Below are 13,187 nucleotides of genomic sequence, written 5' to 3'. Positions count from 1 at the left end.
ATATAATATATTATTATGTTTTTTTATAGATATATGGTAATTACTAATTAGGTCATTAGGAGTAGAGTATACATGTGTTCACATTTCTATTTCTATTTCTGGGCTTTTTTTCCGCGATTCATTACAAATAACAAATAAGATTACTATATTATAAAAACCATTTTATTATATTCTTTGAACTTTTTCAAAATAAAATTGAACGTCTACTACCTTGAATATTATTTTTAAATTAGTTTATAAACATAAAAGTAAAATATTTTCTGCACTTGGTTCACATTACTTAATATGGTTTTTTACGTTGCAAACATAGAGGACTTACTCTATATTCTTATTTATCTTGATGATTATAATACAATAAATTATAAATCTTATATTTTTGTTAACAACACGTTAAATCCACAAAAACTTATTTATTGAGCTAACATAATCATTCTAAAAATTCTACTACAATTAATAAATGTATATAATGTTATTTATTAAACAAAGTAAATTTAGTACAAAGAATAGATTTTTTTCTCAACTTTAAATTTTTTGAAAAAATTAATAGTTCACATATTATTATGTTCATGAAAAAACAAATTATTTTTCATTTTAGGAATCATATCTATAAACAATTAATCGGAAATAATTAATCTGATAACTCTTCATTTTCAATAGTGCAATTTGATGATAATGTTTCTAGTTCTTCATTTAATGTTTTCAAAATATCCACTAAAAACATAATTAAGTTTTTATGTATTAGTTTAATTAGTTAAACTACAAATGTTATCTACAACAAATTATAAATTAACTATTTCATATCTACAATAATTAAACAACTAAAATGTTTATAATCATTGTAAATTCATTTTTTTTTTATACATTATAAGCTATAACTGTGGCTCTTGTAAGTAGTAATTTTGTGAATTTGTAAATAAATCTTCCACAGTTGCATAAAATGGTATACTACTATACTAGGTGACATAGACACTATTATCAAAGTGACAGAATTCAATAAAGCCATTTTATTTTGTATATAAATTATTATTTCAAGATTTTTGTCTTATTTTGCATATTTTGGAATAGGGAATCATGATTTTTTTTTTGATTTATTTATTGTGCATTTAAAAAAAAAAATGTTTTAATTTTTAAAAGTTAAAGTTAATCATTTTGATATGTGATTATAATCTTAATGTATTCTTTCTTCTTAATATAAATCATATATGTAAATACTTTTTACTAATTTTGGTAAGGGCCAGACTTATTAAAAAGTAAATCAGTTTGGTACAATTTTTTTTTAGTGTTAGGTTACATTCAAAATTGTACACTATCTTTTTCTGTAAATGGTTTTAATGTAACTAACTTCATGAAAATATTCATATCTAACTGAATCAGATGCTATTTGAACAATATCAAATATATGCGACACTGTATCATATCACTACATAGCAATGTTTGGCAAGTTTCTCATAAAAAAGAATTTGTTCCGTTCCTCATTCCTTAAACAAAAAAAAGAATTCATTCATTTTTCAAATGAACGAGTTCCGTTTTTAGTTCCAAATAATATAAAAATTCTTATTTAATCATCAATGTTTTTTTTTTTCATATGCATACTTCTTTAAAATTAAATTATAAAATATATACCTACAAGTAGGAACCTACATATTTTATAATTCTATTTTGAGATTTTCTTCAAAATTAAAATTGTTGGCCGACGTATGTCGACTGTCTTATCGTTTATTGTTATAATAATAACTATATTTATTATAGGTACTCTATATAAATTATAACTTATAACTTTAAGAAATATTAAAAAGTGACTAATGAGTAATGACAAGTGAGTAACGATTAACGTTGATACTCTATAAAAATCACTAATTGGCAATATACATTATACACATATAAAAAAATATACCTTAATTTCAAATATTTACATAATTATCTGTGTAAATTATTGGAACTAGAAAGGAACTAAAAATGTTGTTATTTTTCCTTAAAAAAAGAACTCGTTCATTTTCTCATAAAAAGGAATTTGTTCAATGTACCATTCTTTAAAAAGGAATTCAATCCTTTTGGAACTCGTTCTTTCCAAACACTGTTACATATGGAAGAGTGCACATTATAGGTGACCCTTTATCATGGTTATTTTTCAATATCATTTTGTAGTCAATGTTTTCAAATAATATACATTATTATTATTCTATCCCATTTCCCTTTTTATTTTATATAACAATACATATTATACAGCATAATATGATTATTATCAAAGCTCGTAAAAGTCATGCATAAGATACCCTTGAATACATAAATGAAAAAAAAAATTATTAGTATTTTTTAATTTATCGACAAAACTGAATCTCTCATTCTAGCTTTTTAAATTTAAATTTAATCTATTCCGCGATACAGGGTTGTTGATATTTGATATTTATAGCAGAGAGACATGATAATGTTTCATAAAGTTAGTTATATTAAAACAATTTACAGGAAAAATGTAGTAAACAAATTTAAATACAACCTACACAGGATGATAATGAATTAAAAATACATTAAAACTAAGTAAACAAAATACATAGGACTAAAAAAAAAACATCCAGTGTTTGAATTTTTAATAAGTTTTTCCCTTACTAAAATAAGGAAAAGTATTTAAGTATATAATTTATATTAAGAAGAAAGAACACATTTAGGTGCTATAACCACATATAATATGTTTAGGCAATTACCTTTGTTATCATCCTGAGCTATCATTTTTCTTAATTTTTCTTTTTTACGTTTCATTTTTTCACGCTTCTTTTTCTTTTTCATCTCTTCGTTCTGAGGACAGCTAAATAGGTCTTTTTTTGCTGAATTTGGAATTGATTTATCTTCTTTAATTAAATTAAAAAATATTCCTCCAGATGTTCGTCTACGGTTACCATTCTAAAACAAAATTATAATAAATAGACTACGATTCTTAATATCAAATAACTAATAAGTCAAACATAATAATAAATGAATACAACTATTAATTTAATGATTATCTAACCTTTATCATTTGGCCACCATTAGCTTCTATTAAACAAGTTTTCTTATATTTTTCAAGAATGATTTTCCTGTCAATTTTGGATATTACAGATACTACAAAGAGAAAATTAAAAATATTTTACATTGTAATACATATATATCAAATTAATACAATTAATTGCATATAAAATATTGTTAAGAGGATGTCAGTGCACTATATGTTTTCTCTCTTTGGCTCACACGCAACATAGATAAAATTGTATTTACGCAGAATCATTATTTTTTATGTTTTTAGGTAACCTTAGAGTAAAATCACCCATTACAAAATCGATAGAGAATAATATTTTTGAGATATGACAAATTGATTTGTCTAAATATTGTCTCAAAACAATTTAAACATCATTTAAATGTACAACATTTTTTTTGTTTATTTCGAAAGTCAAATAACAATAAAATATAAAATCAATGTCACACCCTCAAAAATATTATCTTCTATAATTTTTGTAATAGTTGATAATAGTAATTACTAATTTGTAATAGGTTTTTTTTCAAAAATCATAAAAAAAAAAACAATTTTAGGTGAAAGCATTTTATTTATGGTGCGCGTGGGTCTGAGAGAAAACAAATATTGGGCTAACAACCTTAGTATGGATTACTAATACCATAATATTATCATAACTATTTTTTGTATCATTAAACACAAAGTATGATAAAATGTAGTTTGTATTACCATGTATGTTTTTTACCACAGTAATATATTATAGTTATATAGCTTAATTATATATGCAGTTCACCTTTAATTTGAGTAGTAACAGACCTAGATTTAGATGGGGAGGTCAGCACCGCATAGGTAAAGTACAGGCCCAACAAGTTTTTGGATTTCAAATGTTTGATTACAGCTACTATACAGCTTAATAATTAGACTCATTTACCAATGAACAGCGTTTCAATTTTATTAAATAGATTTATTTTGGGAACAAATAAAACACTATTATTAAAACATTCATTATATTTAGCAATTTGTAAATTGAAAAATATTTTTTTTAAATTAATTTGTTTAGTAAATAAAAATAAAAGTAGTCAATGTTATTAATATTTTTTTTTTAATTTAAAATTTTAACATCTAAATTAAACTATTTTATTAACAATATTAATTAATAATGTGATGTAAGTAACATTACTTCTAAATTTTTTCTAATAAAACTATGTAAGTATTTTTTTTAAAATGTTTATTTTGTGTAATATTATTAAAGTAAAATTAATATATGTTCATAATATTAAATTATCCTATTACTAAAAAAGATATAATTTTAGTATTCTATTTTAAATTTACATAATATATGTTATACCTAATTAATCAATGGTGACATTATTTTTTAACAATGACTAATATTGTAAAGTTATTTGTTATTAAAATATTAAAATAAAAACAGAACTATATTTGTTTGATTGATCGGGGTCAGGCCTAATACTTAGTTAAGTACTTTGAATTTGAGTTTTAAATTGACTAAGCTTATCTAATAGGAAGATAATAAACCTGAAAATATTAAATCTAAATATATTTAACCTGCAACCTAACTTACACATTAAAATCTTATTGTGTTCATAGAGATTTGTGCACAACTCATCCAAAAACTGATCAATAGTCTTGTCTTCAGATTCACAAATATCAAGCAATATTCTAGACTTTGATGTATTGTCATTATCAGTTCTTTTTTCCTCAAATTTTTTTGTATTTCCATTTTTATAATGACATTTCTTAAAATCATTTCTATGTGTATATCTTTTTTTTTACAACATGATCAGACTCCAAATCATAGTCTCTGCTGAAATAAAACAATATATTAATATAATTATTTTTTATGTTTCATAATAATTTCATAAGTAATAATTACTTACTTTTCTGGTATATCAGTTTTTTTATTTGATTTATTTGATGAAAAAACACGCTTCCGTTTTAGTCCATTGTTCCTGAATTGAAATAATTTTTTTTAAACTAAATATTAATTATTATTAAAATAAAATGTATAGTAAATACTAATGTGTCTGAGACTATTATTTGCTAACGTAAAATGTATAATGTTTCTAACTCACATAGAATTGTGTGATATAATTAAATTTGTAATTATTAATACCTAATTCATATTTCTAAAAAAGTGTAATGGTAATATTAAAACAAATATGTTCAATAGTATCTAATTAGAGAAAAATTTAATAAATGTTCTTTAAAATATTTAGAATCTTAAAAACACATAATTTAAAATGAAGAATTTTTTTAGACTAGAAATGTTGAAAAAAATTTAAATAAAAACTATAGGTACTTAGGTATTATATTAATAGGATTGGTTATTAGTCAGTGACTTGGTATTACATTGTTTGGACTCACAATTAAAATTGAAATTAGTACACATAAAAATGAATGGTTTTGTATAATTCATAAAATAGAATTAAATTTTAATTTTAAAATCTTCTCAAGCATAACATAATAATTAATAAATTAATGAACATAATAATCATACTTGGGCTCATAGTTTGGATCATCCATATCAGTGTAAGCGGCTGTCTTAGGGGTTACTTCAAGACGGGTTAGGCATCCCTCCATCTGTTCTCCGACAACAATATCTCGCCAAACCGATCCCCCTTTATGGTTAACAGTGGTAATTGGCTTTTCTTCAACATCATCAAAATCTTCTGTATCCAAATCCAAAACATCTGAAATGGACTAAACACAAAGTTATTTAATACTAAAACAACAGACAATATTTTAAACATTTACTCAGCTATACAAATGTATATTTTTACTGTTCATATTGTGATAAAAAATCTGAGCACACTGTACATTTACCTCGTTATCAGAGTTGAGAACAGAAGATGCTGAATCCATTATAAGGTATATGAAAATCTAAATATCATACAACCTATTTTTATTATTATCAAACAAAGTTTATGATATTATGTAAAATGTAGTTTGTACATTAATAAAATAAACAAATTAGATTCACAATTTCGGACTAGGTATATCATGGAAATTTCAGGACTTCGGAAGTGAAGTTTTCAGTTGATACCTGAGATACTTTAATACATTACGTCTTAATCAGAATTAATAACAATTAAGATTGAAATCATAAACTTATCTTAGTTCATGATTAAAATTAACGAATAACTAATAACGATGACGAATAAATTCGTTCAAAAATCGACCATCAATATTCAACGTAGCCATAGACTATATAGGTATTACTGATATATTGACTGCTGGGCACAGATATAATAAACAATATTACATTATTAATAAAAAATCTAGTTACTACAACTTCGTATAATATAAAAGATACCTGTTTTTTGTGCTGCCGGGGCGCCGGGCACGGCAAAACAGATGTATATCACTTATCTTTTATCACATATTAGTTAATATGTTATTATTACCACAGTATATTCTGTGTTATTACAGTTGTAACCACGATGTAGAGAAGAGAAGAGTCTCTTCTCTACATCGTGGTTGTAACACAGAATAAAACAGAATGGACACTGATAACAAATTACATGGGTAGCATAGGACAATAATGAAATCAGTCAGCCATTTAATTTGAGGTATAATGGAAGTTAGTAACAATTTATTCCATCATGAAACGGTAGTAATATCCTTTATAAGCTACCACGCATTTTCGAATGTTACTAAGAGAAGTATTATTTTTCAAGGTATTAGGTGCAATTAGGGTTTGAGATTTGGGGGGATTATAAGTCTTATACTGGCATTATCATGGGTTCAACCCTCAACCCCCCATCATTACCAAAAAAATATACATTGTGTTTTTGTAAATATATTACAATTGTATTTGTAAATTTACTACAACAATGATTTGCATTTTATAGTATTATATCGATATAAACGTTTTTAAAATACTTAAAATTTATATAAATACCTGTATACTATTTAATCATCGATGAATCTATTTTATAATTTTTTTTTTGAAACCCTGCACATGGGCTTGTATTATGGTAGTAATACTATCTAAAAAATGATCCACAGGTAAAACCTTCTTGGTTCCCACTAGGTCATCATTTCAAATACGAGTAAATCACACTGTTTGGTAGATCACGTATTGAACAATTACTGTAATTGATAATTGTCTTTAGTAACAAGTTCAATAAATATAAAATTTTCAAATGTACTTGGCAATAGAACATATAATTTCATTGAGTAACAAACATATAAACTTTGTGTATGTGTGATTTATTTGTACATTAACACGAATACAATTATTAATAAATTATCACAAAATAAAAAATTATAAATCAATACACAGGTATAATCATATAATACATAAATACATAAATATTACAATTAAAATACAATATAATTACTGACAATACTTATCATCGTGTGTTACTGTTTATTATTTATTATAATATATACAATTATACAAATTAATAAAAATATAATGATATATTATACATTAAAGGTGCGATAAAATACCTAATTTTCTGTTTTTTCTTGTTGTTGATAACATAGTTTTATTTAAGTTTTTAATGGTATGAAATATTCTTAAACGGATATATAGTTTTTTAAGAAATTCAATATTAAAATTGGGACAAGGATGATTTAAAGGCTATAATTGTTGTCTAACAACGAAACAATAGTCTCACTGCATGCAGAATAAAGTCGCTAAGTCAGACAGAATAACATATAACAGATAACTAATTAGTATTAGTATACAGAATTACAGAAAGTAAAACCACAGAATAAAACCACAAATTAAGTATGTAATTAAAACCACAAAGAATGCCACAAAGGTACAAAATTGAAATTACAATTAATAACGGATATCAGTTTTCACTGATTATAATTTGATAACAAAAGTACCACAATTTAAATGGCCGCTGATTTCGCTGCCGCCGTGTTGTGAAAACGGCGGTACGTTGTGATATATACAAGTAGTTAGAAAAAGTTAGAAAAGTTTTCAAATAATTGAATTTTATGAATAATACTTTATTAATAACAAATTAATAATACGATATAATGAGCATAAACATCCAACAAATATTATTATATAATATATACCTATTATCTCTGAAATTCATATAATATTTACAATGTTGCAATGTTATAAAATAAAAAACTCGATAGAATAAATATTTTACTGTATAGAAATGACAGAAAGGAAATTAGTATATTTTAAAATTATGCTAGTTCCCTGTTTGTAACGACTATAAAGGTTCAAATTATGTAAAAAAAATATTAATATGATTTTCAAGATAATGATAGCGATTTATACTGTATAAAAAATCAGTCTGTATAAGTTAGGCATACTTCAGAATATGCTATTAAACTACAATACTAGTTACTACATATTATATATCTTATATAATATAACTCATGGAGTCATGCGTCATCTCTGGATAAAATTTGCACCCATTTTGGTTTCGGTGCTATCAGCCATCTTCGTTTCAACACACAAAATGACCAACAAACTAGATTTTTTTCATGCAGTTTAAATGTAACAACTGTTTTCCTACAAGTTTTGGTTTTCGATTTGTCAGCAGAGTGTTTGTCTTTGGAATGGATCCAGCTGCGGGCCGGTCTTAAAGTTTAACAGAGTCTGACTTATGGCTTATTAATATAATTAATAATTGTTATTAATATTACAATTTACAACTATTCAAAGAAATTACAATGTATATTTATCATTTATATCATTTCAGTACCTACCTAATCTATTTTGCATGTTAAATGTCAATGTGTCTAAAGAATACGAAAACATTATTTGCTGAATTGTAGAAATATTTTATTGTTTGCATTTATTTTGTTTATAAAAATCTCAACAACTAGTTCAAAACTTATCTCTGCCGAGTTACCTAATCGAGAATAAAACGAGGTCAACGTTTTGATACATTTATTATAAATATATAATTTTTATTAATTAAAATAATTTTTAAACAAACAAAATTCTTCAACTGTATAACTTATCTTTTACCTATTTAAACCAAATACACTCATAATCATATAATTTTAATATAAGTAATATTTAATAATTGATTTGGTTCGATTTGGGTGCTTGTGGCGAAATTCAATTGTATTTTGCGCAATCACTTTCTCTCGACGAACGTATTATATAGTAAGTACCTACTAAGTTGCGAATTACGATGAATTTGATTATAGTGTAATATTATGGACAATATTGAACACTGCAGTAGTGTACCTATTTTGCCTATACAATACGCCAGACAACACATTATTTATTAAATACACTCATCACCGCAGTGTAATGACGATCGAAAGTAGTATACTAGTCTCTAACTATAAAGCATATACTAGTATAAAACCAAGATGATATAGGTTTACAATTTTATATTTTTTTATATTTTTTTGATTATAATATAATTATAAACTTAAATATAAATTGGTTGCTATCAAGACTTACTGTCAGATTCAAAATGACTGTATGAACTAAGAAGGTCTAGGAGTTCCCACAGGTAAATGCGTTTTAAAAAACAAAAAAAGTAAATCAATTATTTGGGTATGTTGTATTAGAAGTTGAAGACTGCAGTCTTTTTCGAATAACAAACAAAATGATAAATACAATAAAAAATATTGTGGCGTGGTGTGGCGCGGTCCGTACACTCAACTGCGGAAACGTTCTTTAATCTTTTTTATATGGTTCTGAGTGTACATATCGGCCGGTGTCGCTAGCTCCCAGATGGGTGACCATCCGGTATTTTTAGCAACAAATCCTTGCCACACATACAAACCTGTTTCAACCAACCGTTCCTACCCTACAGACAAAACAGCAATTTGCCATAGTTGCCGGGTTTAAGCTAAATGAAAAAAAAAAATGTATATATATTATAAATAAATATGTCAGTGATATAGAATACATTACTAACGGGTTTTATAGTATTCAACAATTTCGAATATATACCTATTACTGGTTCATTTTTTAATCTGTACTGATCATATAAATATAAATATATGCCACTCAAATACGGTATATCACAATATAAAATTACTTTTGGTAAAAATCCAAAATCTACGAAATAAATTAATCATAATCAAAACGCGGGCTTCCACAATCCCTTTCAATTTTTTTTTAACCACCTTTGCTCAGAATTGTTTTTCATACACAATGCTTTTTTCAATTGAATCCATATATTTAATACATCCAATCCAATACAGTGGCCTACTCAAAACCTATTGTACGGCAGATCAGAGCTAACTTTTTTTTTAAATATACATTTTGTTAAAAGATAATATGAACAGTACCTACCTACATATAATATTCAGAATTTAATATAAGTAACAAATTACCCGAATATTTACGCCCATGTTAGAGTGATACCTCGAATAATAACACAGGTTATTCGGATGATGTATCTATGTCACAAGAATGGTTCTTGAAAATTGAACAAAATCATTGAAACACGTCCTTTCCAAGCTCTGGTTTTAGTATATCTATCAGATCATGGGGAAATCGGCGTTGGTGTACTTTGCTTTGTGAACTTATTTTACTGATATCAACAATTCACCTGCGGTGGATTGGATGTATACTCATATAGCATTTGGTATAAATAGAACATGCGACTCAAACTACCCTCTATATACTTATTACTTTCCTGATATATCTGTGAAAAATTGGATTTTTTCACACAAAATCGGTCAAGTAGTACCTATAAGCTACAAACATACATATCCCAGACAGCATTTTGTAATGATAATATTAAAATAGTATTATAATAACGCTATACTAATATTATTCGTTATTATAATGTTATAATAATATTATTAAACAAAAAATTGCTGCCTGGAATCAACTCTCATATTTCTTTTTAAGATATAATTTCTTTATTCAAGGCAATATACGCGACAATTTCATGTATACATTTACTTCCTCTGACCGAGTAACCAATAGCAACCATTTATAAACTAATATAAATAATAAATGTAAATATAAAAAAAAATAAAATTAATTTCCACTAAAGATAGGTACCATGAAAAATTAAATCCTCAACTACCATAGTTTAGGCTATATGTTTATCAGTCAGTCGTCACTCATCACTCATCAGTCATGAAGTTAGTCTAAACAAGCAATAAACTATGTTATAAGTCTAATATTTGCTATTGTTGACACTTTGATAATATTTTGGAATTAATGTGATGATTTTTTTTGTATATTTAGTATTAATTTTAAAATTTTTCATAGATTTACCCCTCGAAGCCTCGTCGCCTAATCGATTTTTTGATCTGTTCAGATATTATTGTATTTGACTCATTGACTGTGTACACAATATTAACGTCGTTACTTTGGGTATATGAATGCGCATGTGGATTTGGTTGTTTCCGGCAAGGTGCCAAGGTACGACTCTTTTTGTATTCTTCCGCAACCACTTTCTCCAGGCGAACAAGTATACTTGCAATGAACAAAATGTTTAAATCTTTAATTGGATTGTATATTCCAAATCGTCTATTAGTTATTTATTAGGTACTTATTTACTTTTTAAAATAAATTAACTAATATTGTTTGTTTTAAGAGTTTAATTTTTAAATAACACAATTTTAATTAACATAAAATATATAGCATATTATAGTTATGACTACAAATAATAATTTCATTATATTCCTACTTTTAAACAAAATAGTTATCATACCAACTATTATAACTTGAATTAATAGTTCAACTTATGAAACATCTTCATTTATAAATGACTACAACCGGGTTGGTGTTTTAAATTGACCCATCAATTTTTTATCTGGTGGTTTAGTGTGAACAATATTTAACGGTGGTGTTTTTCCAAAAGCATTTAACATTTTTATTCGCTTTTGAGCTGGAGAAAATTCAGATTGAGATGTACTAGAAGTTCTTACCACGGCGACGGGTAATTCACTATATGACTTATGCAATGCATTTCTTGATTTGTTTAAATACTGTTCATTATTTATTGTCGTAGTTTGTCCGTTTCTATTAAAAATTTCACTAAGTTTAGTTTGGCAGCATATCAGAAAATTTTCATTCTGTAAATTTAATTTTAAATTAATACACATTATTTCATACTGAATATAAATCCATATAATCAACAATTTATAATTTTAAAATGTGAAGTAATTTTATGGTATTTAATTTTGATTGTATGTATCATATTTTATTGAAGCATGTGCAAATATAATATTATTCATTCAATTTATTATAATAAACATTCATAAAGGTTAGCTGTAAAACAGGTTTTGACCAGCCTTTATGCTATTTAAAAATCAAGGATAGAAATATTGAGTAAAAAAATTTAGGTTATAAAATATAACTAGCATTACTTTTTTAAATGTTTAAACATTAAATTCAAAATATTATTTATATAGTAGACAAAATTAAGAATCCAAATCACATATTTGATATTTTATTATGAGATGGCTCATTAGATGAATTACTATTTACTATTTCTATTTAAAAAAATTCCTAAACATATGACTTATTTGATAGTACTTATTAATAACCTTATAGTTATTTATAAGTATTATAATATAAGCTCCTACATAAAGTATTTTAAATATTATATTGAATATTAATATAAGGATTTGTGAACAATAATAATATGTATATATTGTAGAATTTTACATTATATAATGCATTTTATGTTACTGTTATGTTATGCTATTATATAATGAAAGAAGAGGTATTGTTAAAAGAACAAATGCTGTGAGAATGTCAAAATATAATATATACTAGGTTGTTTTGTTCATATTGAAATGTGGCAAAATTAAGAGTTAAGTAAATTAAGCTAATTAGTTTGCCAACACTAGATATACAAAAAATAATTAAGTATTACAAATTGAAATATATAGTTAAAAAAATTATAACTATTGCAAAATGTTGCATTAAAAAAGATAATTTGAAATAAGTATAATATTCTTTTAGCAGGGAACGAAAATGTTTTAAAAAAACATTTAATAAAACAAAAACAAAAGACAACTGTAAAACAATAATGAAAAATCCCAAAAACAGAAAAAATATAATAACGAAATCAAAAACGAAAATTAAAACAAAAATTAAAATAAATTAATGTATTATTATAGCATTATAACTAAAAAAAAAGGTGGGTAAGTGGATGTCGCTCTGCTGTACAGTAGGTTAGAAGTGGGTCACTGTATAATGGACAGTATTAAATTTGAATTCAATGATATAATATCACTGTATAATACACACGATTCTGAGCGGAGACGG

At 25.1% G+C, this 13,187-nt stretch overlaps 3 protein-coding genes across 5 annotated transcripts in view; all 3 read right to left on the bottom strand.

Moving 5' to 3' along the window:
- Positions 1–395: 395 nt before the first annotated feature.
- On the bottom strand, positions 396–4,755 carry LOC100164319 (phosphorylated adapter RNA export protein). Its single transcript, XM_008188288.3, has 4 exons — positions 4,563–4,755; positions 3,002–3,093; positions 2,700–2,895; positions 396–711 (listed from the first exon to the last, which is right to left on the bottom strand). The coding sequence occupies exons 1-4, from the start codon at positions 4,564–4,566 to the stop codon at positions 629–631; spliced, it is 375 nt and encodes a 124-aa protein (XP_008186510.1). The 5' UTR covers positions 4,567–4,755; the 3' UTR covers positions 396–628.
- LOC103307673 lies at positions 4,692–6,435 on the bottom strand. 3 transcript variants are annotated; one of them, XM_008188290.3, is made up of 5 exons: positions 6,315–6,435; positions 5,825–5,881; positions 5,499–5,701; positions 4,879–4,950; positions 4,692–4,805 (listed from the first exon to the last, which is right to left on the bottom strand). In XM_008188290.3, the coding sequence occupies exons 2-5, from the start codon at positions 5,861–5,863 to the stop codon at positions 4,751–4,753; spliced, it is 369 nt and encodes a 122-aa protein (XP_008186512.1). In that variant the 5' UTR covers positions 5,864–5,881; positions 6,315–6,435; the 3' UTR covers positions 4,692–4,750. The 3 variants fall into 3 exon arrangements, with proteins under 3 accessions (XP_008186512.1, XP_008186513.1, XP_008186514.1); XM_008188291.3 differs by lacking the exon at positions 6,315–6,435 and adding an exon at positions 5,954–6,294; XM_008188292.3 differs by lacking the exon at positions 6,315–6,435 and having other exon boundaries at positions 4,692–4,802; positions 5,825–5,966.
- A 5,200-nt stretch (positions 6,436–11,635) lies between these two features.
- The window catches only part of LOC100166339 (breast cancer type 2 susceptibility protein-like), a 24,899-nt gene continuing 23,347 nt past the window's right edge, over positions 11,636–13,187 (bottom strand). The window contains exon 16 of the mRNA XM_008188287.3: positions 11,636–11,986. Coding sequence (XP_008186509.2) covers positions 11,681–11,986 — 306 coding nt within the window. The 3' untranslated portion in view covers positions 11,636–11,680. The remainder of the gene's footprint in view (positions 11,987–13,187) is intronic.

The sequence above is a fragment of the Acyrthosiphon pisum genome, chromosome A3 (genome assembly GCF_005508785.2).
Source record: "Acyrthosiphon pisum isolate AL4f chromosome A3, pea_aphid_22Mar2018_4r6ur, whole genome shotgun sequence".
In the NCBI taxonomy this organism is placed as follows: Eukaryota; Metazoa; Arthropoda; class Insecta; order Hemiptera; family Aphididae; genus Acyrthosiphon; species Acyrthosiphon pisum.
This window is presented reverse-complemented; position numbering and strand designations above follow the sequence as displayed.